Consider the following 26,831-nt stretch of genomic DNA (forward strand, 5'->3'; position numbering starts at 1 on the left):
CGACAATAGTTTCCAGTAAAATACAATGATATGCTCACTGTAAAAAATGTCTGTAATTTGAACAGTAAAATACCGTATAAATGATACAGTATAAAACCGTATTTCACAAAACATGTGATAACCGTAGGATTCACTGTGAAAAACTTTAATTAGTTTTACAGACTAAGACCTTACATTTAACAGTAAAAAACATATAAAAATATTGTTTATTGCAGTAAAATTAACAAGATACTGTATTACCATAAAAATGAAAAAAAAAAAATATTGAGCAATATCAGCGTAATAGATATGGCATTATGCGTTATTGATGTAACATTAAAACTTTTAGAGAATATATTTGTTACCAATATACTGAACCATCTGTTTATATTTTACTAAATCCTTGTTGATAGAGTTTAAAAATTAGAATAATATCAGTCTGCACTATAGTGGTCATCATGCAGGCATTTGTCATCAAGTTCCTAATTTTATCACACTAAAATTACTTTTAAACATAAAATTACAATAATTTTCTAAACATGGACGATAAGTTTACAGCTGCTGTCAAAACAAGATACAAGTGCTCAACTATTCCAGCATCCACACGTGATTTAGTAGACAAATATTCTTTCTGACGTGATGTAATCACAAGTCAAATGGAAATTTTCCACCAAATTTATCCCATTAAATCTCCAGTTTGTGTTTGTTTAAGATTCATTTGATGTCACCATTATTGTGATTAGTGTTTCCTTTAGTTAGGCATTTGTCCTTGTGCCCTTCACTGACCTAACTCTCCTCTTTTAGCAATTGCAACAGTGCTTTATCAAGACCACTTGTTTATTGCTAGAGGGTGTAGGAAAAACTATCATGTGATCTATTAATTGCTTGTATGTCATGCATATAATTTTATATGCATAAAATTTTATAAATATTTTATGAACATAAAATGATAAAAGAACAATAAAGATATAAAGCACAAAAAAGTGATGCTCAGTTGAAAAAATGACACTTCTTTGAACAAGACTGCTGTAATGCTTTAGTTAGTTTCTTTTTTTTTTGCTTCAGAGAGACATCAACACTTTGGATACAAATCTCAACGATGGTGACAGTAAATGGTAAGAAAGTTGCACAATTTTGTCATGTCACAATGCATGATGGGAGTTATGAATGAGTTTTCTACAATCCTGGTACCCAGCATGCATTGCAGCATGAAGCTTTGTTGTTGAATGTCACCATTGTTGCGTTTCATAGGCGGATTAAAGTGTCTGTAAAGACTACGGAGAATGTACTGTAAATTTACAGTATTTTAAAGGACTTAAAGGAAATGTCTATAAACATAATGGAAATAGTACTGGTAATCTATTTTACAGATTTTTTTACAGTGTAGCATTTAAATTAGACAGTTCTGAGCTGTAAAATAGATGGTACCGAACCGTCATTTGTACAACATAAACCTTTACAATAAATAGTTTTGAGCTGTAAAAATGGTAATGAACCATAAATATTACAATGTTAACCCTTGAATTTGACAGATATAAACTGTTTTAGCAACATAAACATGTTAAATAGACAGTTATAAACTGTAAAAAAAACATTTAAAATTTGTAAAATATACAGTACAATGGGTGCAATCCCGTAAAACCAATAACATTGCTACCGTATTTTTGACGGTAAAGATCTGGCAACCACAGCTGCCGGTTTTCTACCGTAAAATGTACGGTTTAGTTTTAACAGTGCTGCTTGGAATCTCTTTCATTTATTACTTGGCTGTTTTTGCACTGAAATCAACTATTGGTGCTTAGCGACATTTAGAAAATCCGGGCTTGGATTAAAAAAGGACTCAGATTTCACCTATTGTCACAGGAGCGGAAGTGCTGACAGTAATACTCCATTCCTGATTTAACTGCGTGGCCACATTTTTACTTACACTCATATATATTAAATAATCTTTATTTTAAGCTGTTTATATGGCCGTTTGATGACCATTAATCATGGGGGGATACATTTTGTCCCCAATGGGGATAAAAAAAGAATCAGAGGCAGGTATATAAAGCCCTGAGGGGGGATAATCCCCCCCAGCAAATCGTACCCTGGTAATAATCATAATCAGAGGGAAAACATTGAACAAATGACTGGTTATTATCACACCTATCATCTGCCATTCTGTAAACCACGCTTCAAATACGAGAAAATGAGCATGTGGTTCCCAAACCACGTCTCATTCTCTATGATACTGGTCTGGTGCTAGCCAGGCTAGATGTGATGGTGATGTGTTTGTAATGTTGATGATGTTACATAAGAGGAAGAACACTGCTACTGACTGCTATTAGGCAACAAAGGCTCCATCTCTATCTCAACTGAATCTTTTCCTCTGTTCCCCACTGAATCTTCTCCTCTCTTCCTCACTGAATCTTCTATTTCGATACCTGTAAGAAACAGAAATGAGAGATCAAATCAAAAGTTGTTTAGAGAGAAAGCAGCAGTGATAAACATCTTTAAAGGTGACATAGAATGATTGAACGGAGTATTTATCCTTGTTCTGTGATGTGACATGTAGACAAAAAAAAATTTGTTTGGGTCTGTAATGCCTTAGAAGCTTCCTAAAAACCTCTCTGAAATAGCTCTATTAGGGTGGGGGATTTTAAACAAGTGTTTTTGCACCTATTTGGCTCCCCCTACTGGCTTAACTTGCAATCTCATTACTGATTGGCTGACTTTGCTGCCACTGAAAAAATGTAGCCAATTATTTTAAAGTGGATGGGCAGTTAGATGCCTGTGATGTCATAAGAATCAGCTTTTCAGATTGGGCTGTTTTCTGGCTGACATTTTTAAAAGAGGAATTTCTATGAGACTGAGATGTTTAGCATGTTTAGCACTTTGTTAATGTTTGTTAATGTGGGTAGACTACCATTATTCAACAAAGACAAGGTAAAATGGTTTTTTATTCTCTGTCCCCTTTAAATAAAGGTGATCTCAGTCAATGATTGCAGTTTTGCAGTTTAGTTTTTTTATAATGATATAACACTCATTCACTTAGAAGCTACAAAGGACTAAAACACCAAAAGAGGTCAAGAGCTCAAACAACATCTCAGTGTCACATGATTTTATATGATTTAAAATGAAAGTGTAAAGTAATGTCATACAGAACTCATAGTTCATTGATACTGTGAATGGTTTTTAATAAAATCATTATTACACTGAAAGATTTTAGTTACTCACCGGTGACAATCACTCTGAATCTCCTGTCTGAGGTTTCTCTACCTTTGATGATCCTCAGTTTATAAACTCCATCATGTTTCTGTCTGACATCATTGATGGTGAGATCTCCAGTCTGATGATTCAGCTTCAGTTTATATCTGAATAGATCATCATCAGATGTAATGAAGATATTGTTGGCAGGATTGATTTCAGCTATGAGAGTTTTTCTGAATCTCCACTCTATCTTCTCAACTCTCTGTACGTCAGTAACTTTAGTCTTCAGATAAAGAGATTTCCCCTCATACACAGAGACTGACTCCATTTAATTTGAACAAGCAGCACATATAAAGAAATGGAACAGAAACACAGAACAATCATTTGCTTTATATTTGTCAAATGTATTTTTCCTCATCATAAGGGGTTCTGTCTTGTCATGATCATGTCTTTTATTTTGAAGTTCTTGTTTCATGTGGGTCTTTAATTTCTATGACGGGTCTTTAATTTTGAAAAATAGTTTCCCTAGTTTCCTGATATTTCATGTTGTGATTGGTCCACTGTTGTTATTATCTGTAAATCTATCTGTTTGGTGAGTTCACATTGTTTTCATGCTGTCATGCCTTTGTTTTGTTCATGTTTAAGTCAAGTTGATTTTTTTGGTTATGTTTTCTTTTAATTAAACTGGACTTGGGTATCAACTAAGTCATAATAAAGATATCAACCTCTCAGAATGTCTTTCAGAATATAATTTACATAAAGAAATATACATGCATTGTATTTGAAGTCAAAAGCTGTGACTTTTTCAGATTAGTGAATCTGTAACATGAATTGAAGAGTTTCGTTGCAAAACGAGATAACCACCGTTTTTTTAATTGTTCAGAGATCTTGTTTTTTGGTTGTGCATTCAAATTAATATCAATTGAACTGCAGTTGGGTTTTTTTAATTTAAACCTTCATAACTTAAAAAATACAGCTAGGTAGCACCATAAAACAAAATAATAACATGATAACATAATAATAAACATGTTTTGACAAAAATGTTAAAAAATGGATTTCTCTCGTTTTGCAACGAAACTCTTCAATTATTCTCAGGTCAGAATCCACTCAACAGACAAATGAGTTGATAAATATTCAGTCCTTGGAGTTAAATTGTAGTTTATAAATAAACTAAATGACGTATTAAAAATGTAAAATCACAAATGTGAAAAACTGCTTCACCCACATGTCACACACAGCTGCACAATTAATGGTTAAAAAATCACAACCCTTCAGGCAATCCTAGTTTGTAAGAAATTAATCTTCTTATCTAATGCTAGTTTTAGTTGGTCTCCCAGTCTGGTTTAGATCAGATCACTTTTTAGCTAGTCATCATGAATTCATTTCAAGAATGAAATAAGTAAATGATTCATGTAATGCATCAGAAACAAATGCAGCGCAAATAGTGAAGTATTGTTGCATCAAGTGGATATATTATTTATGGTTTCGTTTTCTGCCGATTAAAACAGCACATTAATCACTCTTATTCACAACATGTTAAATTAGTATAAATGTAAATGGGATGACAAATGACAACATATTATACAAATACAAAATTAAAATGACTTCAGCTTGATAAAGAAACCTCTTTGTTGTCATTTATAGATTAAATGCTTTCACAAAAGATTTACACATATATTAAAAAGGTGTAGTGTAAAGTATTCTGTAGCTAAAACTTTCTGAGAATCATAACAATCCTGATCTTTATCATTAGCAAAAAATACTGTAACCACTTTAAGTTAATACCGGTAGTCATAAATCACTCTTACATCTACAGTATACTGCCAACAGAGTACAGATGATAAAATCATTATAACACTGAAATATTTGAGTTACTCACCTTTGACAAATACTCTGAAACTCTTGTATGTAGGTTGTGGTAGTCCACCTCTGATGATCCACAGTGTATAAACGCCATCATGTTCCACTGTGATGTTACTGATGTTGATATCTCCATTCTGATAATTCAGCTTAAGTCTATCATCACCATTAAATTGCCTTGAGATACAGTTATCAGGATTCGTTTGAGCTATGACGGTCCCTTCAAATCTCCACTCCATCACATCATCTCTCTCTTTGTCAGTAAGATCATTCTTCAGAGTGCAAGACTCTCCCTCATTCACTCTTTTCACTTCAACTGCATAATCTGCACATATAAAGAAACAGAACAGAAACACATTCTGTCAAATGTATTTTTATATACCGTAGGAAAGAGCAGGGATGTAAGTGCCACTTTTAAAAATAACTTAATTTTAAAATATAATGTTTCAGACAGAGATGTAGCGTTTTGGATCTGATTTAAGGTTGCATTATACATCATAACTAAATTTCTCTCTTAATCTCCTAAGGTCTCTTGATATCAACATTAGGCAATAACGGATTTTCAACAAACTTAGTTTACATTACAAAGACATAACAAAAAAAAAAAATAAGCCTTTAATGTTCCAGAAATGCTCAGAACAAGGCATAAAAATGATGAAAACTGTGGAACACACACAGTGCTGATGTTAAATTGCAGATTGTGAACCACAATAATTCCCCCACCTAGACCAGTAAGTCACGGGAGATCAAACAGTCGGTACCCCTCATGAGTCAGCTGATTAAAGATGAGTCTATAATTTTGTTTATGCCATGTTTTAGTTAAAAACAAAAAGTCTAGTTTTTGATCTGCAATGATGTCCGATAAGAGCAGGGCTTTGTTATTTATTGAGCATGCAATAAACAGAGCACCATATACAGGGTTCTGCGATACCACCGAAGGCAACTCCAATCGAACGAACGAAGATACATTTTCAAAGACTGCACTAGATTGCTGATGCGCTCAAAAAAGTCAGACGCCAACTCATTGGTACGCAGATGTCCTGAACTCAGTCCTGAACTCCGATGTATGTACTGCCTTTGCCTCAGCAGGCCAGCATTACAACTTAGATCATAGGAATATTTTTGTAACCTGTAGTTCTGTTTTAGGTTAAGCAACTGGTGTGCTGTGTACCTTAAAGCCATACTTCGTGAGGCCAGGAGCGCAACAAATCCACAGCAGCAACAGGGTAGACTAGGGTAGATTTAGCTACAAAGTCCTCCAGAGAACACAGCCAGAAAAAGCAATAATCCAAGAAATGTGAAAAAGACCCGCAACATTACTAAAACAAGTGTAAAATTAGCAGGTTTGAAAATCCAGCATTAACATAAAACAAACAAACGGTGAAGCCAAACTGCGTCAGTGTACCCTATCAAACCGAAAATTTTGCCTACTTTGTCTTTATAGACAAAAAGACAGCAGAGCAGGTATATGGGAATGATGGATTATGGGCAGGATGCTAAAACTAATTTAATTACATCAATTTTGTCCATAAAATAATTTTGTCCATAACATAACATTTCCTCAAGTTAGTGTGGGGGCAACAAGGCAGTCTGAAACTGGAGGATTAACCACAGCATTTAGCGTATTGAACAAAGCTCTCGGTTAATGCATTTTTTTTTCAGTGATATTACAGTGAAAGATTTAAGTTACCTCTGACAACCACCCTGAATCTCTTGTATGATGTTTCTCCATCGCTGATGATCTTCAGTATATAAACTCTGGTGTGTTTCTTTAGTATGTCATTGATGGTGAGATCTCCAGTCCGAGGATTCAGCTCCAGTTTATCTCTGAATAGATCATCATCACCATCATATGTACTGAAAATATTGTTGGCAGGATTGATTTTAGCTATAAGAGTTTCTTCAATTCCAAATCTCCACTCTATCAGATCATCTCGGTGTATTTCAGTAAGATCAGTCTCCAGATCGACAGAGTCTCCCTTTTTCACTCGCAGTGTTTCTGTTTCAACTGGAACAGCAGACAGAAACAGAAATTAAATTAATTCAGGTGATTTTCATCTATTAAGTGTCTTATTTACTGATTATAAACAGCTCATATTCTCATTAATTAATTTCTGTTTATTAACTCCATTTTTCAGATTCTCTATCAGTATATAATTCTTAATACAAGTATAACACAAGTCCACTCAACCTCCCCCACCCGAACTGTCCTGCCTTCACGATTGGTACTCGGAGCTGCTTGTGCATCTTAACACTCATCTCCAATACCTTTCTTCCCCTAGGCTAGGTCATGGAGAACCCTGTTCTCTTCTCAGACCTTTTCAGCCCTTATCCCTCACCTCTCTCGATTCACGGGGCCGCTAAAGGATATGTCCCGACACTCAAGGGGTTGGTTGAGACGCAGCTGCGTCCAGCCACCCGGACACCTGGACAGATAAGCCTGCCCTTCCCTCACCGACCAGTAGCAGTCGTCCGCACTGAACGGTGTCTGCGTATTGGGTTCGCGGGGAAGCGGCCTCTGCACTGGACGTCATGCCGTTGCTGGAGGTCATAACTCAGCTATCTTTTCAGACCTACGTGCAGCTACTGATCTGACACTTTGTGCGTCCAAGGTCACCACCAAGGTTGTTGGTCGTGCGATGTCCACTCTATTGGTCCAGGAACGCCATCTCGGGCTGTGTCTTGCGGACATGAAGGAGGACAATAAGAATCGTCTCCTGAACGTGCAGACTGGCCTTTTCAGCATAGAGTGTGTCACACACCTTCTGGTCCATCTACGCTATGGCTACTATTGTTCCTCCAGGCAGCGCTGAGGAACCCGCCGTAGCCAGCCTGCCCTCTCAGCCTGCCACCCGTGAAGGTAAACTAAAGTCCTAGCGACCCTGAGACGGGCAAGCTGGAGATGCAGGGGATCACTCTAAAAAGGTCACTTAGTTTCTGTTCCTACGGCTTTTCAGCCAGCACCCACAAACCCCCTTGCATTCCCCCTTTTTTCTCCAGGTCTCCAAAAGAACGTGAGAGTCTTAAGTGGGCCCATTCCCACTCACCCTCCTCTTCCTCTGTCACCAGCAGGTGATTCCAGGAGTCTGGGTACTTCATTTCAGAGTCCCAACAACCCTGCCACCCATCAGCGGACTCAGGTCAGGGTTACACCACACATCGCAGATGATCCTGTTGCCACGGCGCACACATCGGGGATCACCTTTGTTTCGCTTGGCTGCCTACCACGGGTACAACGTTAGTGCCGTTACCTGCGTGTCGTCTCACTTTCGCTCCATGGATAGACTCAACATTTTTTTGGGCTGTTGTGCCCTTGAGACAGGTACACACGGATGCCTCCAACACAGGGTGGGGGCCACATACAGTGTGGACAGCACCCCAGCTGCATTGACACATCAACTGCCGCGAGCTGTGGATTTCTCTCTATTAAAACTGACCCTACTTGCATTGGCCTACATTAAGAGGGTAGGGGACCTCTACGCATTTTCGGTTGGCGATTCATGCCTTCAGTTTGGACCTGCTGTCTCTAGTGTAAAGCTAAGACCCAAGCCAGGCTACATGCCCAAGGTTCCCACCACTACTTTCAGAGATCAGGTGGTGAACTTGCAAGCACTGCTGCCAGAGGCGGCAGACCCAACCATGGCTTTGTTATGTCCCGTACGTGCACTGCGCCTCTACATGGACCAGACGCAAAGCTTTAGGACCTCAGACCAGCTCTTTGTTTTTTTTACGGTGGTCAGCAGAGAGGGAAAGCTGTCACCAAGCAGAGGATTTCTCATTGGATAGTAGCCACTATCGCTCTTGCTTATAATCTGCAGGGCACCCCTTGCCCCTTTAATTTGAGAGCGCACTCTACCAGGAGTGTTGCCTCATCTTGGGCACTCACTCGTGGTTCCTTGCTAACAGATATTCGCAGAGCTGCTGGTTGGGCGACACCTAACACATTCACTAGATTACAGACTTCTCGTGTGTCGGCTTTGCAGCCCCCATTTGGAGCTCCACCGTAGTACCAGTATGAAAGGCCGTATGGTCAAAAAGCGGCCAATTGACCTCCCTCCACTGCCTTGAAATCTGTCAGCCTCTCACTAGCTGTATTCTCTGTGATTCTGTGTGTTTGGCTTGGGCCTCCACATTGTGTCCCCTACCCAGGGTTTCTTTGTGAGTATTTTCCGTGGGGGTTAATCCTCCTGGCCCACGTTTTTCCTCAGCAGAGCCCGCTCTGTGTCTCCCCTGTATGTCTTTTTACAGTCTATTTATACCAACCCATCGGTTGTTCATATCATGGCTTCCGCAGCGTTCCTAGCTCCGCTCAGTCAGATCGATTCCTAGTTAGCTGGTTCACTATCGTGGGATAAGAAACGTCTCCGTTCCCTTCCTTCAGGCAATGAGAGGTTACATCCGTAACAGAGACGTTTTCTTGCTAATTAATCTGACTTTTTCCATGTTTAAGTGCTATAATTAGGTGCCCAGTAATTCTATCAACCTAGAAAACGTGAAAAAGAACAACCCAGTAATTTTGTTTTGGTAAGCCATTCTGTGCAAGCATGTGACAATTTTGATCTTTCAGATTTCTTCTGCTTTGTGAGGTAGGTAACAATAATACCACTCCTTCCTCTGCACTATCCAACCACAGCACTGCCATTCAGTGCAGAGATAAATAAATAAATAAATAAATAAATAAGAGTAAAAAAAGAATTAACAGCATAATTGAGTTTCAATTGCAACAAACCACCATCATCATCAGTGTTTTCATTTCATTAGCTCATTTGCATTTTAAAGGAAACACCCAACACTGTACACTTTTGCTCAGGGCTACAAGGTGGCAATTTTGGGCTAAAACTTCACATATGTACTATGGGGACACCAAATAGTTATATTACATCTTTAAAAAAAATATCATTATATGACCCCTTTAGCAAGATTATCAGCACACTAAAACTTAAAATAATGATCTGGCCCTCACATGGTGACATTATTTAATATCTGGCCCTTAACCTAAAATGAGTCAGTATACTATCAACAGAGTACAGATGTTAAAAAAATCATTATGACACAGAAAGATTTGAGTTACTCACATCTGACAAACACACTGAATCTCCTGTATGAGGCTTTTTCACCTCTGATGATCTTCAGTTTATAAACTCCAGTGTGTTCCCATCTGATGTCATTGATGGTCAGATTTCCATTCTGAGGATTTACCTCTATTTTATCTCTGAACAGACCATCATCACCATCATATGTACTGAAGATACTGCAGGCAGGATTGATATCAGCTATCAGAGTTTCTTTACGTCCAAATCTCCACTGTATCAGATCTCTCTGTATGTCAGTAACTTCGGTTTCCAGATTGACAGATTTCCCCTCATCCACTTCCAGTATTTTTATTTCATCTGTAACAGCAGCAGACAGAAACACAGAAATGAAATCAATTCAGGTGATTTTCTGTTTATTAGCTCAATCTTTCAGATTCTATACAAGTATATAAATCTAAACACAAGTATAACATCTAGGTGATGAATTTCATAAATCTCCTAACAGTAAGAATTCATCAATTTGGTAAATGACTTCCGTTGTTCAATATTAGTGTAACTAACTCACTAAATATTTAGTCACTCTGTTAGACTCTCTAATATAAAATATTAGTGATGTAGTTGTTTTACAGATTCACCAGGTTCACAGGGCACTCTCCCCCAACAAGATATTTGAAAGGCACCCTATTTCTCCACAGACTGTATAAAGATCGCTTTTATTGTCTCAACTTAATTTTCTCAAAACTCTGCTCAAACCTTCAAATCTGTAAGGAATGGATCCACCCAAAGCCTCAAATACAGTCAATAACTGGAAAACTCCTCAACAGTTCATCCATCCATAAATGTACTGTGAACATCGTTCTGACAGTGAGGGTACATCATCAAGAAAACATCAAGTTCCTGTTTTTGGAAAACTCAACAGCAGAAGTCATCGTTGTTAATGTTACACCATCTGCAGCTCACACCCGTGAATATGGAGGAATTACGGTTTCCCTCCCTGTTTCCCACAGTTACCTCTATATCGTCATCACTATCTCATGCCTCTGCCTATGTGTTCTACATCTATTGAAAGCTTGAAGGTAGATGTTCCAGTCTCTATTCCTAAAAAATATTTAGTCTTTCAAGATGCCTTCTGTCCCAAGTAACCCTTTCCCAGTTACCACCTCATGGGACTGTGCAATGGTTTTCCTGCCGGGTAATATATATCCACTAACCACAGGAGGCCATGGAGAAGTATATCGAAAAAGCACTCAATGATACATCCAAACTTTGATTCCCCAAGAAGTGGAGATGAATGGAAGACTGCTTCTGTGACTCCTACTGGCCATTTTGAATATCTGGTCATGCCGTACAAATTAATAAGGATACATCTTATATTTCATGCACTCAATCTTCTGAGACTTTCTCAACCAGTATGTATTAATATATATTGATGACATTCTAATCTATTCCACAAATCCAACAGAACATCATTGCCATATGGGAGAAGTCCTTTAACACCTACATCAACATCAGCTGTACCTTAAAGCAGTAAAAAAGAGTTTCACCAAGCATTCATCCAATTCATGAGCTATAATGTCTCTCCAGAAGGAGTAAGTATGGTAAAGAGGAAGGTGGAAACCATCATATCCTGGCCAACACCCATCATCTTCAAAGACCTTCAAAGATTCCTGGGATTTGCCAATTTCTATCGCCACTTAATTCACTAATACAGCTCAATAGTCCAAACCATTAACCACCTTACTCCGAGGTGAACCCAAAACTCTAACATGAAACCCTGAAGCCAACCAAGCCTTTCAAACCCTCAAGACTGTGTTTACCTCTGCTTTTATCCTTGTCCATTCAGATACAATGAAACCATTTGCTATAGAAGTGGATGCTTTATTCACTGGGGTTCGAGCCGTCCTTTTGCAGCAGCAGGGGAATCCACTGCTACTTTATCCATGTGCCTTCTATTCCTATAAATTCAGCTTGGTGGAAGTGAATTATGACATTGGAAACCATAAGTTTCTTGCCATAAAACTAGCTTTAGAAAAATAGAGACATGGGCTAGAAGGTGTAAGGTATCCTTTCAGAATACTTAGACCACAAAAATCTGCAATACTTACATGAAGTGAAACTTCACCAGGTTCAACTTCCACCATAACCTACCTTCCAGAAAATAAAAACAGCAAAGCTGATGCTCTTTCTTGTTTGTATGCCTCTAAAGAGGAAATGACCACTTCTGAAAGTATCCTTCCTGATACTTTTTTCCTTTGTCCCATCGACTGAAGTGGTCCTCAGTTTATATCACAAGTCTGGAAATCCTTTATGAAGCTCGTAGTTGTGATCCTAAGTCTTTCCTCTGGCTATCATCCACAAAAACCAATGGACAAACAGAACTCAAGATACAAGAGGTTGGTTAATTCCTTTGAACCTTCTGCCATAGCTACCAGAACTCCTGGAGCCAATTTTCCCCTGGACCAAGTACGCACAGAACTCCCTCCATCAGCATACGCCTGGTCTCACTCAGTTTCAGTGCCTGCTTGGGTATCAACTACCTCTTTTCCCTTGGACTTAGGAGCTGTCGGAAGTCCCCTTAGTGCATCAATGGCTCCAAGAAATTGAGAGGGGCAGGGGATCAGCTTACCACCATCTGCAAGGGGCTGTGAGGCGACAACAACAAACTGCGGATGCTCATCGTGCTGGAACAGATGGTGTGGCTGTCCATGAAGAACTTTGCCTCTGCTTCCATGAAAAAAGCGCAATAATAGATACATCTTCAAAATCCTCAAGGAGATCAATCCGGAAACCTTTTAACTGCAACTCCCACAACACTAATGGATTCACACTGTCTTCTACATTTCACGATTTAAACTGTATTACTCACCTGTCTCTCTCAACAGAACCTGGTGAAGAAGAAGTCCCCCTCTGGAGGAGAAAGATGGAATCTATATCGTTTGGGAGATCCTGGACTCTAGACGTCGAGGTGGTCTCCTCGAATATCTGGTTGACTTGAAGGGGTTTTAACTTGTTTTATATACATAACATCTGTCTCTACCTGGTCTGTGGGTTTCCATAACAATTTGTCAAGTATGATCAAGTCAATGTTATTATAAAACCAAACAAATATCAACAGTTATGTACAGAGTTCACATGTGTAGTCACAGTTAACACTTTCAATATGACAAGTGTGAAGAGTGGCTTTAGCTGCAGTTAATTTTTTTTCAGGTTTAAACAGATGATAAGTTAGAGTTAAACACAGTGTGAAAATCTCCACTGTAAGTTAATAGTCATAAATCACTCTTAAATCTACAGTATACTGTCAACAGAGTACAGATGATCATAAAATTATTATTGATAGATTTGAGTTACTCACTTGTAACCGACATAGATATTGTCTTGTATGAGGTTTTTTCACCTCTGATGATCTTCAGTATATAAAATCCAGTGTGTTCCCAACTGACGTCATTGATGTTGAGATCTCCAGTCTGATGATTCAGCTTCAGTTTATCTCTGAATCGACCTTTATCATATGTCCTGAAGATATTGTTTGCAGGATTGATTTCAGATATGAGAGTTTCTTCAAATCTCCACTCTAACAGATTATGACTCTGTATGTCAGTAAGATGAATCTTCAAAAGAACAGATTCTCCCTCATTCACTCGCAGTACTTCTAAATTACCTGTAACAGCAGCCGACAGAAACAGAAGCACTGAAATGAAATCAATTTAAGTGATTTTCATCTATTAAGTGTCTTATTTACTGATTATAAACATCAGCTCATATTCTCATAAATGAATTTCTGTTTATTAACTCAATCTTACAGATTCTCTATCAGTATATAAATATAAACACAACTATAACATCTGATGAATTTATGAAACTCCTATTTTATATGTCTTATTAATTTCATTGTTGTTCAATCTCATATTTGTGAAGTTTCATGCGCTGTCTTGTCTGTGTAAACAGAGACAGATAAAGAGAATGTTTATGGAAGCTCAAGGTTTATGGGATGTTGCTATTAAGCAGTTTTGGTATAACATTTCATGTTGAATTCATGCTGGTTAGATGAAGTTTGAACATTGAGACATATGCAACTGAGTTTGTTCAATAAACTCTGTTCCTATTTACCAACCATCATATAACTTTGTCTCCTTTTTACTGGAAACGAGAGCGTAGAAAGATCGCTCCAGAGAAAATTATTGTTTAATTTATTCCAAGTGTATGTTAATCCACTTTTAGTCCACACAATGTTACATTATTGCACTTCAGTTTACATCCAAGAGCACTGATCTTCGACGGGCATAGAGATAATTATTTCCGATTGTGATTCACAGACTGATTCACAAGCTAGGGAACTTATCGAGACATACAGAAACTGTTTAAAAACAGCGCGTGTTTCCGTGTGTGTGTGACCAGTCAAAGACGAGCATATGACTCACGTGTTTACTCACCTCTGACAACCAGTCTGAATTTTTTATATGATGTTTCTCCATCTCTAATGAGTTTCAGTTTATAATCTCCACGATGTTTCATTCTGATGTCACTGATGATGAGATCTCCAGTCTGAGGATTCAGCTTCAGTTTATCTCTGAATAGATCATCATCACCATCATATGTACTGAAGATCTTGTTTGCAGGATTGATTTCAGCTATGAGAGGTTTTTTTTCTTCAAATCTCCACTCTATCACATCAACTCTATGTATGTCTTTAACTTCAGTCTCCAGATCAGCAGATTCTCCCTCAAACACTTCCAGTATTTTTCTTTCACCTTTTACAGCAGCAGACAGAAACAGAATAACAGAAATGAAATCAATTCAGGTGATTTTCATCTATACTCTTATTTATCTTTCAGAGTCTCTCAGTATTTATTTATATCTAAACACCAGCATAAATCAATTTGTCGAATTTATGACTGTCCTGAAAATGTAAAAACATCTAATGGGCAAACTTATATTAAAATATTAGTTGTTTAACATTGGTGTTACTAACTCAAAATGATGTACATTTTCAGGTTTAAACAGAAAATAAAAAATCTCCAGTGTAAGTTACTAGTCATATATCCCTCTTACATCTACAGTATACGGTAAACAGGTGATCATAAAATCATTATTACACTGAAACATTTGAGTTACTCACCTGTGACATGAACTCTGAATCTCTTGTATGAGGTTTTTCCACCTCTGATGATCTTCAGTTTATAATCTCCTTGGTGTTCCGGTTTGATGCCATGTATGACGAGATCCCCTGTCTGATGATTAAGCATCAGCATATCTCTGAATAGATCATCATATGTACTGAAGATATTGCGGGCAGGATTGATTTCAGCTATGAGAGTTTCTCCAAATCTCCACTCTATCAGATCATCTCTCTCTATGTCGGTAACTTCAGTATTCAGATAGACAGATCGTCTCTCATCTACTTGCAGGCGTTCTATTTCACCTGTAACAGCAGAAAACAAAATCAAAGAAATTAAATATTTCACACTTATTTTTATCTAATAAGTGTTTTATTTACAGATTATAAACATTAGCTCATATTCTCATAAATGAATTTCTGTTTATTAACTCAATCTTTCAGATTCTTTATCAGTATATAAATAAAATTAATAAATTTATTTTTTCAGTGAAATATTAATCTATAGAATTAAACTATTTAACACAGCAAATAAAACAAATAACAAACGACCCCTAGTAAAGTTAGTACACAGTGACAGCCAAAAATGCATTTGTACTAATAATTGGCATAATAATTTATTTCGGTGTTTCGGTTTCGGCCTTGGTTTCCTCATTTTGGGTTTTCGGTTTCGGCCAAGAATTTTCATTTCTGTGCATCCCTAGGTGGCACTGTGTAGTGTAAGATTTCTCTACCCCATAGGGCATACAAAGTTGTTGGACAAGGACTCAAAGTTAGAGCGCTGGTCAGAATGAATTCTCACTGGAACCCCAAACTTAAAAAAAACCTAATTCACCAGCAATTACACTACAGTTTCCGCTCGCTAGTCTTGAGTGGGAACTGTGTTGCCCAGCATTGTTTCATGATCCCCAACTTAGTTGAAGACCAATGGCTGAGAGAGTTGTCATCTGTAAACATTACACATTTCTGGCCTAACAAATATTCCCTAAACTTCTTTGCCATTACCCATTTCAGTGCCAAAAATGCTAATTTCATGGAACTACAGTTCATCATATTACGTTCTTTGGGTCTCAGGCCATGGCTTGTGTAGGCAATGGGTCTCACCTGACCCCCTTGATTCTGAAAAAGGACTTCCCCTACTTTGTTAAATCTGACATCCACCTTAAGAATAAAGGGAGGGTAAAATCCGCACACTCAAAAAATAAAGATCATTATATTCCCTCAGCTGTAGAAAATTCTTACCCAATTCCAAGATCTTGCGGCGATAGTAAATCAAACCAGCAACAGGAACAGCAGCAATAAGCAAGAGCAAGAAAACACATATTCCTACTATAGCACCTGGAGACAGACCTCGCTCTGTAATAATAAAAACACACCATCAATATTGTAACTGAATCTGTTAATGGCATTTTAAAATGAAAACGATCCTCGTTTATACTGGCATTTTAAAAAGAATCTTCATCCACACTATACACCACCATAAATGCATGAAACATGCCCAATCATGTAACTGGGCATGCGCATTAAAGTGTAAAATAACTTATTACTCTAATAAAAGCTTACCTTTGCGCGTTTATGCAGCCTAGGGGTGTGCGATATTGACAAAAAGTCATACCTGGGTCCTTTGCTGGCAACTATTACAGACACTATTTTTGAACCTATAAAAATGTGTTTGGGAAAGTCTTAACCTGTTCTAGCTCCCCCCTATAACATATTAATATGATTAATATGTTAATTTTGATTTTATAACTAAACAGAACGATCTTTATGATTTAAAAAGAAAGCATTCAAGTGAACAGTACTAAACAGTAGCGAACTTGAAGCAAAAATAAATTTCAGAAAATGCAAACTTCAATCAAACATAGTAAGAGGTTACTATGCTTATTGCATTCATTTTTAAAAGTGTGCGAGGTCCGTGCACGTCCTCCGCTAGCAACACAGAAATAGCTAAAAGCGCAACGCCTAAACGAGCATTATATATTAATGACGATGAGTTTATTGTTTTTATTAATTTATATTCACAAAACTTATCAACAAAACATCGATTAAAATTAAGAGACAAATTATCTGAAACGAAATTAATTTTAAAGTAGCAAACAAAACTTACATTAAATTGGAAAATAATGTCTGACCCATTACAATTCTCCCTTCATATTGGCCTTTACAACGCCCTATTTGGCGTTTAAAATTACAGTCTATCTTTCGTAAGCTAACTAAATTTAAACAAAACATAAACACATTACAACAATACTCAAACATTAATATAAAACAGACATTATCTATAAGGATACATGTTAAAACAATCCGATATAGCGCTTATAATAGCTGGTTGGTAGATGTTTACTATTTTTGGCAAAACCTCCATTGCAAACCAACATTTACATCAATAAAATAATTTTTACTTTGAAAATGATGCGCTGTCACGTTAACATCAGCTGTTCGTTTACATAAGACTCCGTCTACGTTCATTTACACTCAGAGCAACGTCTGAGTTCTCAAACTAAAACAGGGTCTTCAGCGTTTGCAAACGAATCCGTTTATGAGGGTCGAAAACGGTGATGTAGTGTAGATGAAAGGCGTAAACATAGCAAAAGTAACGCGTTTTAAAAGATAAACGCATTAATGTAAACATAGCCTTAGAGCATTCATACTGCACATGAAAGTAGCACATGCTCACATCACAGCAGTGGCGCATCAGTACCCTTTTGGGTTTTGGTCACGGGGCTATTTTTGCCGCAGTACTCACGCTTAAAGACATTGTTTATGGTTTTAAGGGATAGTTCACCCCAGGGACGTCACTAGGATTGGAAGACAGGGGGGACTCAGCCCACAGAGTATTTGTAACTTGTGTTTGCAAAATTTTTACACTCACATCTGAGCTACAATTATGTCAACAACCAGTCAAGAAACCAAGATGTTAACAAGTAAAACATGACAGACATATCCTCCTCTTCCATTTCTACTCTGTTAAATAAAAGTTACTGTTAGCTTTTAGACACATCAAAGCTGCATGGGGGAATTTAGGCCAGACTTTGCTCCTGATTAGTTATTCTATAAGCAATGACTTAAATGCTATCTGCAAATTGGTCACATGAAACATCCAAAATGTCCATAAACAGAGGTCAGACAGCTTAAAAGTTGGTAAGTTAAACAAATGAGAAAAAGCAGTACAAGAAATAGAAAAAAATTGGCATCACTGCATACTTTACCAGGTAAGCTATTGACCAGGGCTCTCAAGTTTTGAAGACAGGCAAGAGTGACACCCCTCCAAACACCCCCCCCCACCACCCCAAATATTATTTAACTATTAGGTTGTATACTACTAACCTTATTGCAATCCACTATTCCATTGTATTCCCTGTGTGTCATAAATGGGACTAATTTTCATTTGGGAATGGAGATTTTTTTACAATGAAGACTTCCTGATTCATTATTCACTGTGTAAATACACGTACACATTTCCAGTACAAACACATCATTTTACTGTTTGCATTTCTATGCTCACATAGAAACCTTAGCCAAGGATTTTTTTGACAAAATAAACTTTTAACCAGAAAATAAGATAAATGTGTGTGTTCACATAAATGTAAACATAAACCGGATTTGCTAATCTTATAGGTTAATATTATTAGTTGATAGCCACTGTGTTAATCTGGGAATTATACAGATCTAAAATTTAGAAAAGGGGACTGACCAACAAGTGATCTACCTTAATACTGAGTTGTCAAGATGCAGTATGATTTGGTTTTCAGGACAGGGTTTAGATTAAGCCAGGACAAGGCCTTAGTTATATAGGATGTTTATGTAGTTTTTACAAGCACAAAAATAGTACAGGTGTGCATCTTGAGACAAAACAACGTGACTGATGTATTTTAAGATATGTTAGTGCAAGCTACTTTTAGTTAAGAACTAAAACTCAAACAGGCATTTTAGTCTTGAACAAGACTTAAGCCCTGTTTGGGAAACAGCCCCTATGTCTATACTGTAGGTCAGGGGTCTCCAACCTTTTTATAAGCAAGGGCTACCACAATGGATAAAACAATCTGGATGGGTACTTACTACTTTCTGATATAGTTTAATCAAAACTTTTTTCTTTTACTTGTTGTTTTATTTTACTTTACTTGTTGATACGTTTTAGTATTGTTTAAAATGTTAAGATAGGTAAACCAAGCCAAGCTAATATTAAAAATACCATGTTGAACCCTCAAAAACTTACTAGGAATACACATTATACTACCATACCAAAGACAAATACACAGGTGCCTTACACTTTTTAAAAGGAAGGAGTTCAAATGTTAAAATATTAATATTTTAAATGAAATGAAACAAACATATTTAATAAGCTATAATTTAATTATATTATTAGATTTTAAAAAAGTTATTTTACTGCAAATATAAGGTGAAATGCCCATTAAAAGCTCAATTTGCACGTTTGATCCAGTTTTTCCACAAAAAAAAACTAGTTTTATAAAAGGATACACTTCACAATCACCTGGTGTTTCGCTGCATGAAATGATCTGCCTGATGCGTTCAGTACAACAACTGTACATAATGCAATGCATCACGCCAGCACATGACTTTAAAACCTGTTACGTTAATAAGCAATATATAGACGCGTGCTTTTACTGGTGACTGACCTGCTCCCTTCCTGGAGAATATTTCTGTGATTGATTTTGCAGCATCTCGCTGCGTCTGTCTCTTTCTCTCTTTCACATGTCAACCTGAGATGACTGCACGGCGGGTCAGAACAGCCGCCAGGTCAACATGGCCAGTCCGCCCTGCACACACCTTGTACTACTGATGTTCGCTCTGCTCGGCCCCCTGCGGATTGATAAACGCGCTAAATCCATGCTGCTGACTCAGATCAGGGGAGGAGACGAAACTTGACGCAGCATGCCGCCTTTCATTGGTTGTTGCGTTAAATCTTACCCAGATACAATAGTGCTATTTTCTGATTGGCTATTGTGTAGCCTATTTCTTTTTTTTTTGATTGGCTGATAAGTGGCAGGCTCTAGGGGATACGCGCTTGATTCCTGCCGGTTTCCATAGTGAGAGCGGCGCGACCAGATAACTTTTGTGCGCTGCGGCATATATTAAATATATTATAAATAGTTTTTCTGCGTGAGAAATACAATGTGTGGCGGGAGTGCGTGACAAAAGACCGAAATGAGTGACTGTCACGCTCAATGCGTGACACTTGAGAGCCCTGTCATTTAGGGGGGCTTAGGAACATTTTGGGGTAGCTTCAGCCCCCCTAAAATAGGCCTAACGACGTCCCTGGTTCACCCAAAATTTAAAATTCTGTCATCGGTAATCTTAACATTCAAAGTAGGAAAAAGAATACTATGGCTTATGATTGGTTTGGTTACAAAAAATCTTCAAAATATCTTCCTTTGTGTTCATCAGAACAAAGAAATTTATACAGGTTTGTAACAACATTAGAGTTAGTAAATAATGAGGGAATTTTTATTTTGGGGTGAACCATCCCTTTAAAGTGGACATTTCACAAGACTTTTTTAAGATGTCAAATAAATATTTGGTGTCCCCAGAGCACATATGTGAAGTTATGTGAAGATTTTGCTTAATAACATATAGATAATTTATTATAGTATGTTAAAATTGGCACTTTGTAGATGTGAGCAAAAATTAGCAGTTTTTGGGTGTCCCCTTTAAAATGCAAATGAGCTGATGAAATGCAACACTGATCACCATAACGGTGGTTTGTTGAAATTGAAACTCAATTGTGCTGTCAATTATTTTCTCTCTGCACTAAACATCAGTGCCATGGTTGGATAGTGCAGATTAAGCAACTGTATTATTATAATAACATCCCCTTATGAAATCACAAGGGGAGTCAAATTTCAATGAACTATTTTTTTACATGCTTGCAGAGAATGGTTTACCAAAACTAAGTTACTGTTTTTTTTTTTTTACATTTTCTAGGTTGATAGAAGCACCGGGGACCCAATTATAGCACCTAAACATGAAAAAGGTCAGTTTTTATCGCAATTTTACAACATAAACTCGTGAATGTGATGACTATGGTGTTTTAAACAGTCACATTTTTTTTGACAATTTTAAAAGACAGCAATCTCTACCCTGCAGTGAATGAATCCTCCTCTTTTTACATAACCTTTAGAGAAACACATAACTACATTTAAATTTCTTTATGCTGTATACATTTGAGGGGAACACGATCGAAAATTTCGCATGATAGTTACTTTCGTTTGCATTTGCAACAGGGAAGCCAGCAGGGAAGCTTTGCTACTGCTCTGCATTACAAAGTAGTAGATAGCCTTTTAGTGAAATGAAAACTAACTAACTTGTGATCCTAGGGACCGCAGGTATTAGTGATACATCGTGCATGGATGTAAAACCAAGTTAAAAAGGTATAGTATACTACAGGTCATGTTAAAGTTAAAAGAATCAAATCCACATTTTTTTCTATTGAAAATAAGTAATTTTGTGTGTTTTTCCCCAAATCAGTGACATCATTATTGAACTTGGCAATTAAAGAGTTAAAATCATGGAATATTTGTAAATATTTAGTAGTTTTGATCAAGACTGAGGTTGATTTACAGACTTTTGCAAAAAACTTTTTATATAACATAACAAAAGGGTAGTTACTTTGAACAATGCACAAGGGTTAAAGGCGGAGTCCATGATGTTTGAAAGCCAATGTTGATATTTGAAATCACCTAAACAAACACACCCCTACCCCAATAGAATCTGGACCTTCTGTTGATAGACCCGCCCCACACATACGCAACCCGGCAAGTATGTCGGTTAGTAGACATGCTCCTTACTGCTGATTGGCTATAAGTGTGTTTTGGTAGTCGGCCCGTCTCCTTTTCCAAAGCGTTTTTCAAACATCGTGGACTCCGCCTTTAAGCAAAAATATCAATTAAAAGGCTGAAGTTATGGACTGTAGCTTTAAATTGTTTAAAAACTTTAAAAACCAAAAGTATTTAATGCCGAAATCCTCATAAATCTGAAAACACAAGACTTACCACTGACATGAATACTGAATCTTCTCTGAATGGATCGTCTTCTGATGTTCATCTTCAGTTCATAAGCTCCACTGTATTCAGGTTTGCTGTCAGTGATGGTGAGATCTCCAGTCTGATCATTTAGCTTCATTCTGTCTCTGAATCTCCCATCCTCACCATCATATGTTCTTGACAGATTGCTTTGTTTATATATTTGAGCTATCTGAGAGTCATCACGTAAAAACCTCCACACAATCACTTCATCTGTCTGTAGTTTACTATCAGTGTGTAGAGTAACAGGATCTCCCTCCATCACTGACACCGACTTCACTTTACCTATAGCAACATAAAACAGAAGAACATTAAAGAAGAGATATAAAACACTTAAAACACCCATCGCGTTAAACACAAACTTAAAACACATCTCATTATCATCACGAATGCCTCATATGAATCATTTAAATATCTACAATTTAACCTCTACTTTATTCATATAGGCACATTCATGCACATCATGCATCAGCACCAACTGAATTAGCAACTACAAAAACAGAATTACAAAAGTAGGTTATTTCAACATGTTGTGCTTCTGTAGCTCAATTAGTAGAGTTTTGGGATCACAGTGGAAAGGTTGCAAGCTTGATTCCCAGGGAATACATATGGGAAAAGTATGGATTAATGTATTTTCGGTGCTTCAACACATTCTAACATTTCCCAGCTTAAGGACTTTCATGCAACTGGGCTTTGCCTTTTAGTAACCCCTCTGCACATCCCTTTACTAAACTATTATGAAATATCTCCTATTAAAGGCGCTCTAAGCGAATATGTGTAACGTCACTTCTTGTTGACGTTCGAATTTGTCAAACAAAACAGAGCGTAGCTAACTCCTCCCATCCCTTCCGCGCTTTCTGAACGAGTCATGAACGCGCCCAAACTCCACTCCCAAATTCTTCTTATCGTTTTATTGGCTAGAACTAGTAATGGGAGAAATGGAGCTTTTTGAAGCTTCGAAGCAATTGGTTCAAATTGATTCAGTTTTTCAAAGCAGTTCGAAACACCACACACGCTGGCGACCCCTGCTGGTCTAAATAGTGTAAAAGCAGATATGTCCTAACATTTTACAAATGGCAGTGTTATTATTAGTCGGAAGGATAAATGTTTTATGAACTTGCATAATAAAACCGACCCGAGTTCACCTAAACATATTAGACACTGGTCATGTGATCAACTCCACCTAGTGATGAACCATCAGATTTTCGAAACACTGTTATGATGTAATGAAGCCTCGTTTGCTAAAATCACGTGACTTGGGCCAGTTTGAAACAAGCTCCGAACCACTGATTCGAAACAAAAGATTCGTAAATGTTTCGAAGCCTCATGAAGCAGTGCTTTGAAAATGACCATCACTAGCTAGAGCACGTTTGTTATGTTTCCTGGTGGTAGGTTTGACCACTTTGTTTTTGTTGCAGTTTGCAGGATAAAAGCATATGCCAAATCCATAAATGTCAATGTGGGTAAGACAGAGAAAAACATATGAAAGAAACAAAATATAAACCATGTTAGTATGAATCATTTTTTTTATTATATTGGATTTAATTTACTCACCACTGACAATAACTGTGAATGACTGATGTATGGTATAACTACCGCTGGAGGTGATGTTTACTTCATAAAATCCAGAGTGTTTGATTCTGATGTTTGTGATGGTGAGAGATCCAGTCTGACAATTTAGCTGCATTCTACCTTTAAATATCCCATCATGAGCATCATCATATGTAGAGAAGATAGCAGCATTTCTGTTGATTTCAGCTAGAGGAGAGTTTTCATGATGAAATTTCCACCGTATCTCATCATATTTATTGATATTAGGAACATCGGTGTGTAGAGTAAGAGAATCTCCTTCCAACAGAGACACTGAATTTACTCCACCTGCACCAACCACACCTGCTCACACAAATAAAGGAAGAGTCTGAATTAATTAATGTTCTTATTCCTGTTCAAGGTGCTGCATAATAATGTAAATAAGACAAAAATTAAGGCAAATGCTTCAAATACTCACCATTAACATTGAAATTCTTTGTTGTAACAATCACTCCCTTGAGCTGTAATATATAAAGTCCAGTGTGTTGAGTTGTGATGTTTGTGATGATGAGATCTCCAGTCTGATTATTCACCTGCAGTCTGTCTATGAATCTCCCATCAAGAACATCATCATATATTGAGATATTATTTACCGCTCTGTCAATTGTAGCTATGGGGTCTGGTTCATCTCTAAACCTCCAAAGTATCAAATAATCTCTCTGTATTTTAGTAATATCAGTGTGTAGAGTAACAGAATCTCCCTCTATTACTGACACTGACTTCACTTCATCACCAAACACACCTGCACACACAAACAGAGACAGTGAGAGATAAACATGCTGTATTAAAGGAAAACACCACCGTTTTTCAATATTTTACTAGTATGTTCTTACCTCAACTTAGATGAATTAATGCATACTTTTCTTTTTTCAATGCATACACTTAATCTGTGTCTCATTTTTATCCACTTTTGGCCACGTTTTTTTTTGTGCCACCATACTTACTCGTGTAACTACTCATGTAACAGTCTTTAAATAGAGAAAACATGAAAATGATTGGTGGCTTCTTAATTCATCTGTTTGGATCCTACAGAATGAATGGGGCTAAGCTAAATGCTAACACATTCACGAGGCGCTGTACAAATATTAAGTGCACGCGTTGAAAAAAGAAAGGTATGTATTCATTTGTCTAAGATAAGGTAAGAACATAGTAAAATATTGTAAAACGGTGGTGTTTTCCTTTAAAGTCTATCCATTTGACGGTCACGTGAGAAACAAAACATCTAAGTCACTATCATGATTAGAAAATAAATGTGCAAAACAACGGGGAAATAAATTCAATGCGTTTTTGAATCTGTATTATTATTATTCAGTGTTTACACTAATTCAAACTTACAGTAGGCCTACGAAAGTGAGTACATCCCTCACATTCTAGCTACAATTTTAAAATATTTTCTCAAAGGACCATAACATTTAATAAACCCGTATAAAAGAATATAAGGTCCAGACTTAATTTCGGTCTTTGAACTTTATCTGCTTTCCTTTGTTTGACTCATTCCTTAAAACCGTGCTGTTCTGAGATTGTTACACGTTTTTGCCTTGTAATTGTCTGTTAATGCACAATAAAAAAAAAATGTTACAGTAAACATTCTCTCCTAATACACGTCATCTGTTTAGGTTGCATCACACAGCGATACAACTAATTATCATTCTGTTACAATTAAATTTGGATTTAATTTTAGAGTAATCTGCTGCTCGTAGCTTGTAACGCTCATCTGGATACTTCCGGTTTGAGAAGCGAAAGCAAAAGGGTTGAATAATGAATGAACTTACCGTTGATGGATAAAGAGATGATGAACAGTAAAGCGATCGTCTTCATGCTGTTTGTTGTGTAGAGATGGCACACAAGCCGTGTCCAACATGACCTCTGAAACATGCTTAATCTCACAGGAACAACATGAATCATTATGTTTGCAAACATTCCAGCATGGCAAACATAAGCTACCTTGAACGAATAAAGCCCGGGATACATTGCACAATAATTGGCTGTCCCAGACGAAAGATTGCCATCGTGAAACTATCGTCGCGATTTCTGTGATCGTGGCTCTCCATCGGTGGTCCTATGTCATACAGTGAGAGAGGTTCAAAGACGGCCGTTTTCCCGGTCTTGCGTCCAAAGATAGCCTACGATAGTTTTCTGGCAGTGTCAGAAATTCGGCATGATCACCGCACAGTGTGTTTGCTGCTACGACCTGCGCGCCGGTATTTGTTTACCACGAGCGCATGCTGGTGATGTTGCGCAACGTGTGACGCAGCCGCCGAAGCTTCCGTGTCATCATCGTACAGTCTACATGCCTCTCGTACCCGAGTTTAAACGATACATGTCGCACAGTGTGATACGGTAATGATCTTATAAGAGGTCAAAAATCGTGCAGTATTCCGGGCTTAATGCATCCCGTGATACTTAAAAAAACGCCTCCTTATTTCTCCTCGCTGTTAAAGCATAGAACGAATGGATTCTTTACAGCCTATCAGATTCATTGCGCGCCTCTTGCGGTCGAATATAACGGCTGGATATTTTAAAATAAACATTTAAAACCTTCATTACAAAAAGTGTGTATTTAGCAGAAATGTGTTTTTGTGCTTTAGAATTATAAGTTATGTTTTGTATTAACCCAGCAACACAGAACGTTACTGTTAGTTTTTGGTTATTTTTTGGGAAGCAAATAATAACGTTTCCATAACGTTGCAGGGTGGTTATTTAAAAAAAAAACTTATTAGAACATTCTCTAATGGTTATTTTTTTTAGAACCATAAAATAACGTTCCCATAACGGACCCATAACGCAGGATGGTTATTTTTAAATAACCTAAAAATAACTTCTACAGAACGTTCTCTAATGGTTATTTTTGGAACTATAAAATTTTTGGAACTACTTTTTTGGTTGTTGTTTTTTTTTTGGGAGGAAATTAATAATTAAATAATTAAACACATTATTCTTTTAGGGTGCACGTCTGAAATGCGCGTGCTCTTCACGAGTACCCGCTTTCTCTAGTGCTCAGCAAAAGGCGCAAATTCTTTT

At 37.3% G+C, this 26,831-nt stretch overlaps 2 protein-coding genes across 7 annotated transcripts in view; both read right to left on the bottom strand.

Moving 5' to 3' along the window:
- Positions 1-26,831, bottom strand: part of LOC129452976 (uncharacterized) — a 206,022-nt gene that overhangs the window by 75,475 nt on the left and 103,716 nt on the right. The window lies entirely within an intron of this gene.
- Positions 1,723-26,347, bottom strand: LOC129452788 (uncharacterized). Its single transcript, XM_073865491.1, has 13 exons — positions 25,583-26,347; positions 24,229-24,552; positions 23,775-24,113; positions 22,191-22,505; positions 16,423-16,536; positions 15,184-15,486; positions 14,498-14,815; positions 13,420-13,725; positions 10,107-10,421; positions 6,722-7,039; positions 5,051-5,356; positions 3,199-3,489; positions 1,723-2,405 (listed from the first exon to the last, which is right to left on the bottom strand). Exons 1-13 carry the CDS (start codon positions 25,779-25,781, stop codon positions 2,293-2,295), a joined length of 3,561 nt encoding a protein of 1,186 aa, XP_073721592.1. The 5' UTR covers positions 25,782-26,347; the 3' UTR covers positions 1,723-2,292.

The sequence above is a fragment of the Misgurnus anguillicaudatus genome, unplaced genomic scaffold (assembly GCF_027580225.2).
Source record: "Misgurnus anguillicaudatus unplaced genomic scaffold, ASM2758022v2 HiC_scaffold_31, whole genome shotgun sequence".
In the NCBI taxonomy this organism is placed as follows: domain Eukaryota; kingdom Metazoa; phylum Chordata; class Actinopteri; order Cypriniformes; family Cobitidae; genus Misgurnus; species Misgurnus anguillicaudatus.

Excerpts from the sequence above, each read along its gene's own strand:
- LOC129452788 (XM_073865491.1), bottom strand. The coding sequence starts at position 25,781 with ATGTATCCCGGGCTTTATTCGTTCAAGGTAGCTTATGTTTGCCATGCT. Across the intron at positions 24,553-25,582 it reads CATCTCTTTATCCATCAACG|GTGTGTTTGGTGATGAAGTG; the intron begins GTAAGTTCATTC and ends TTGTGTGTGCAG. Across the intron at positions 16,537-22,190 it reads ATTCAGTATTCATGTCAGTG|AGCGAGGTCTGTCTCCAGGT; the intron begins GTAAGTCTTGTG and ends TTATTATTACAG.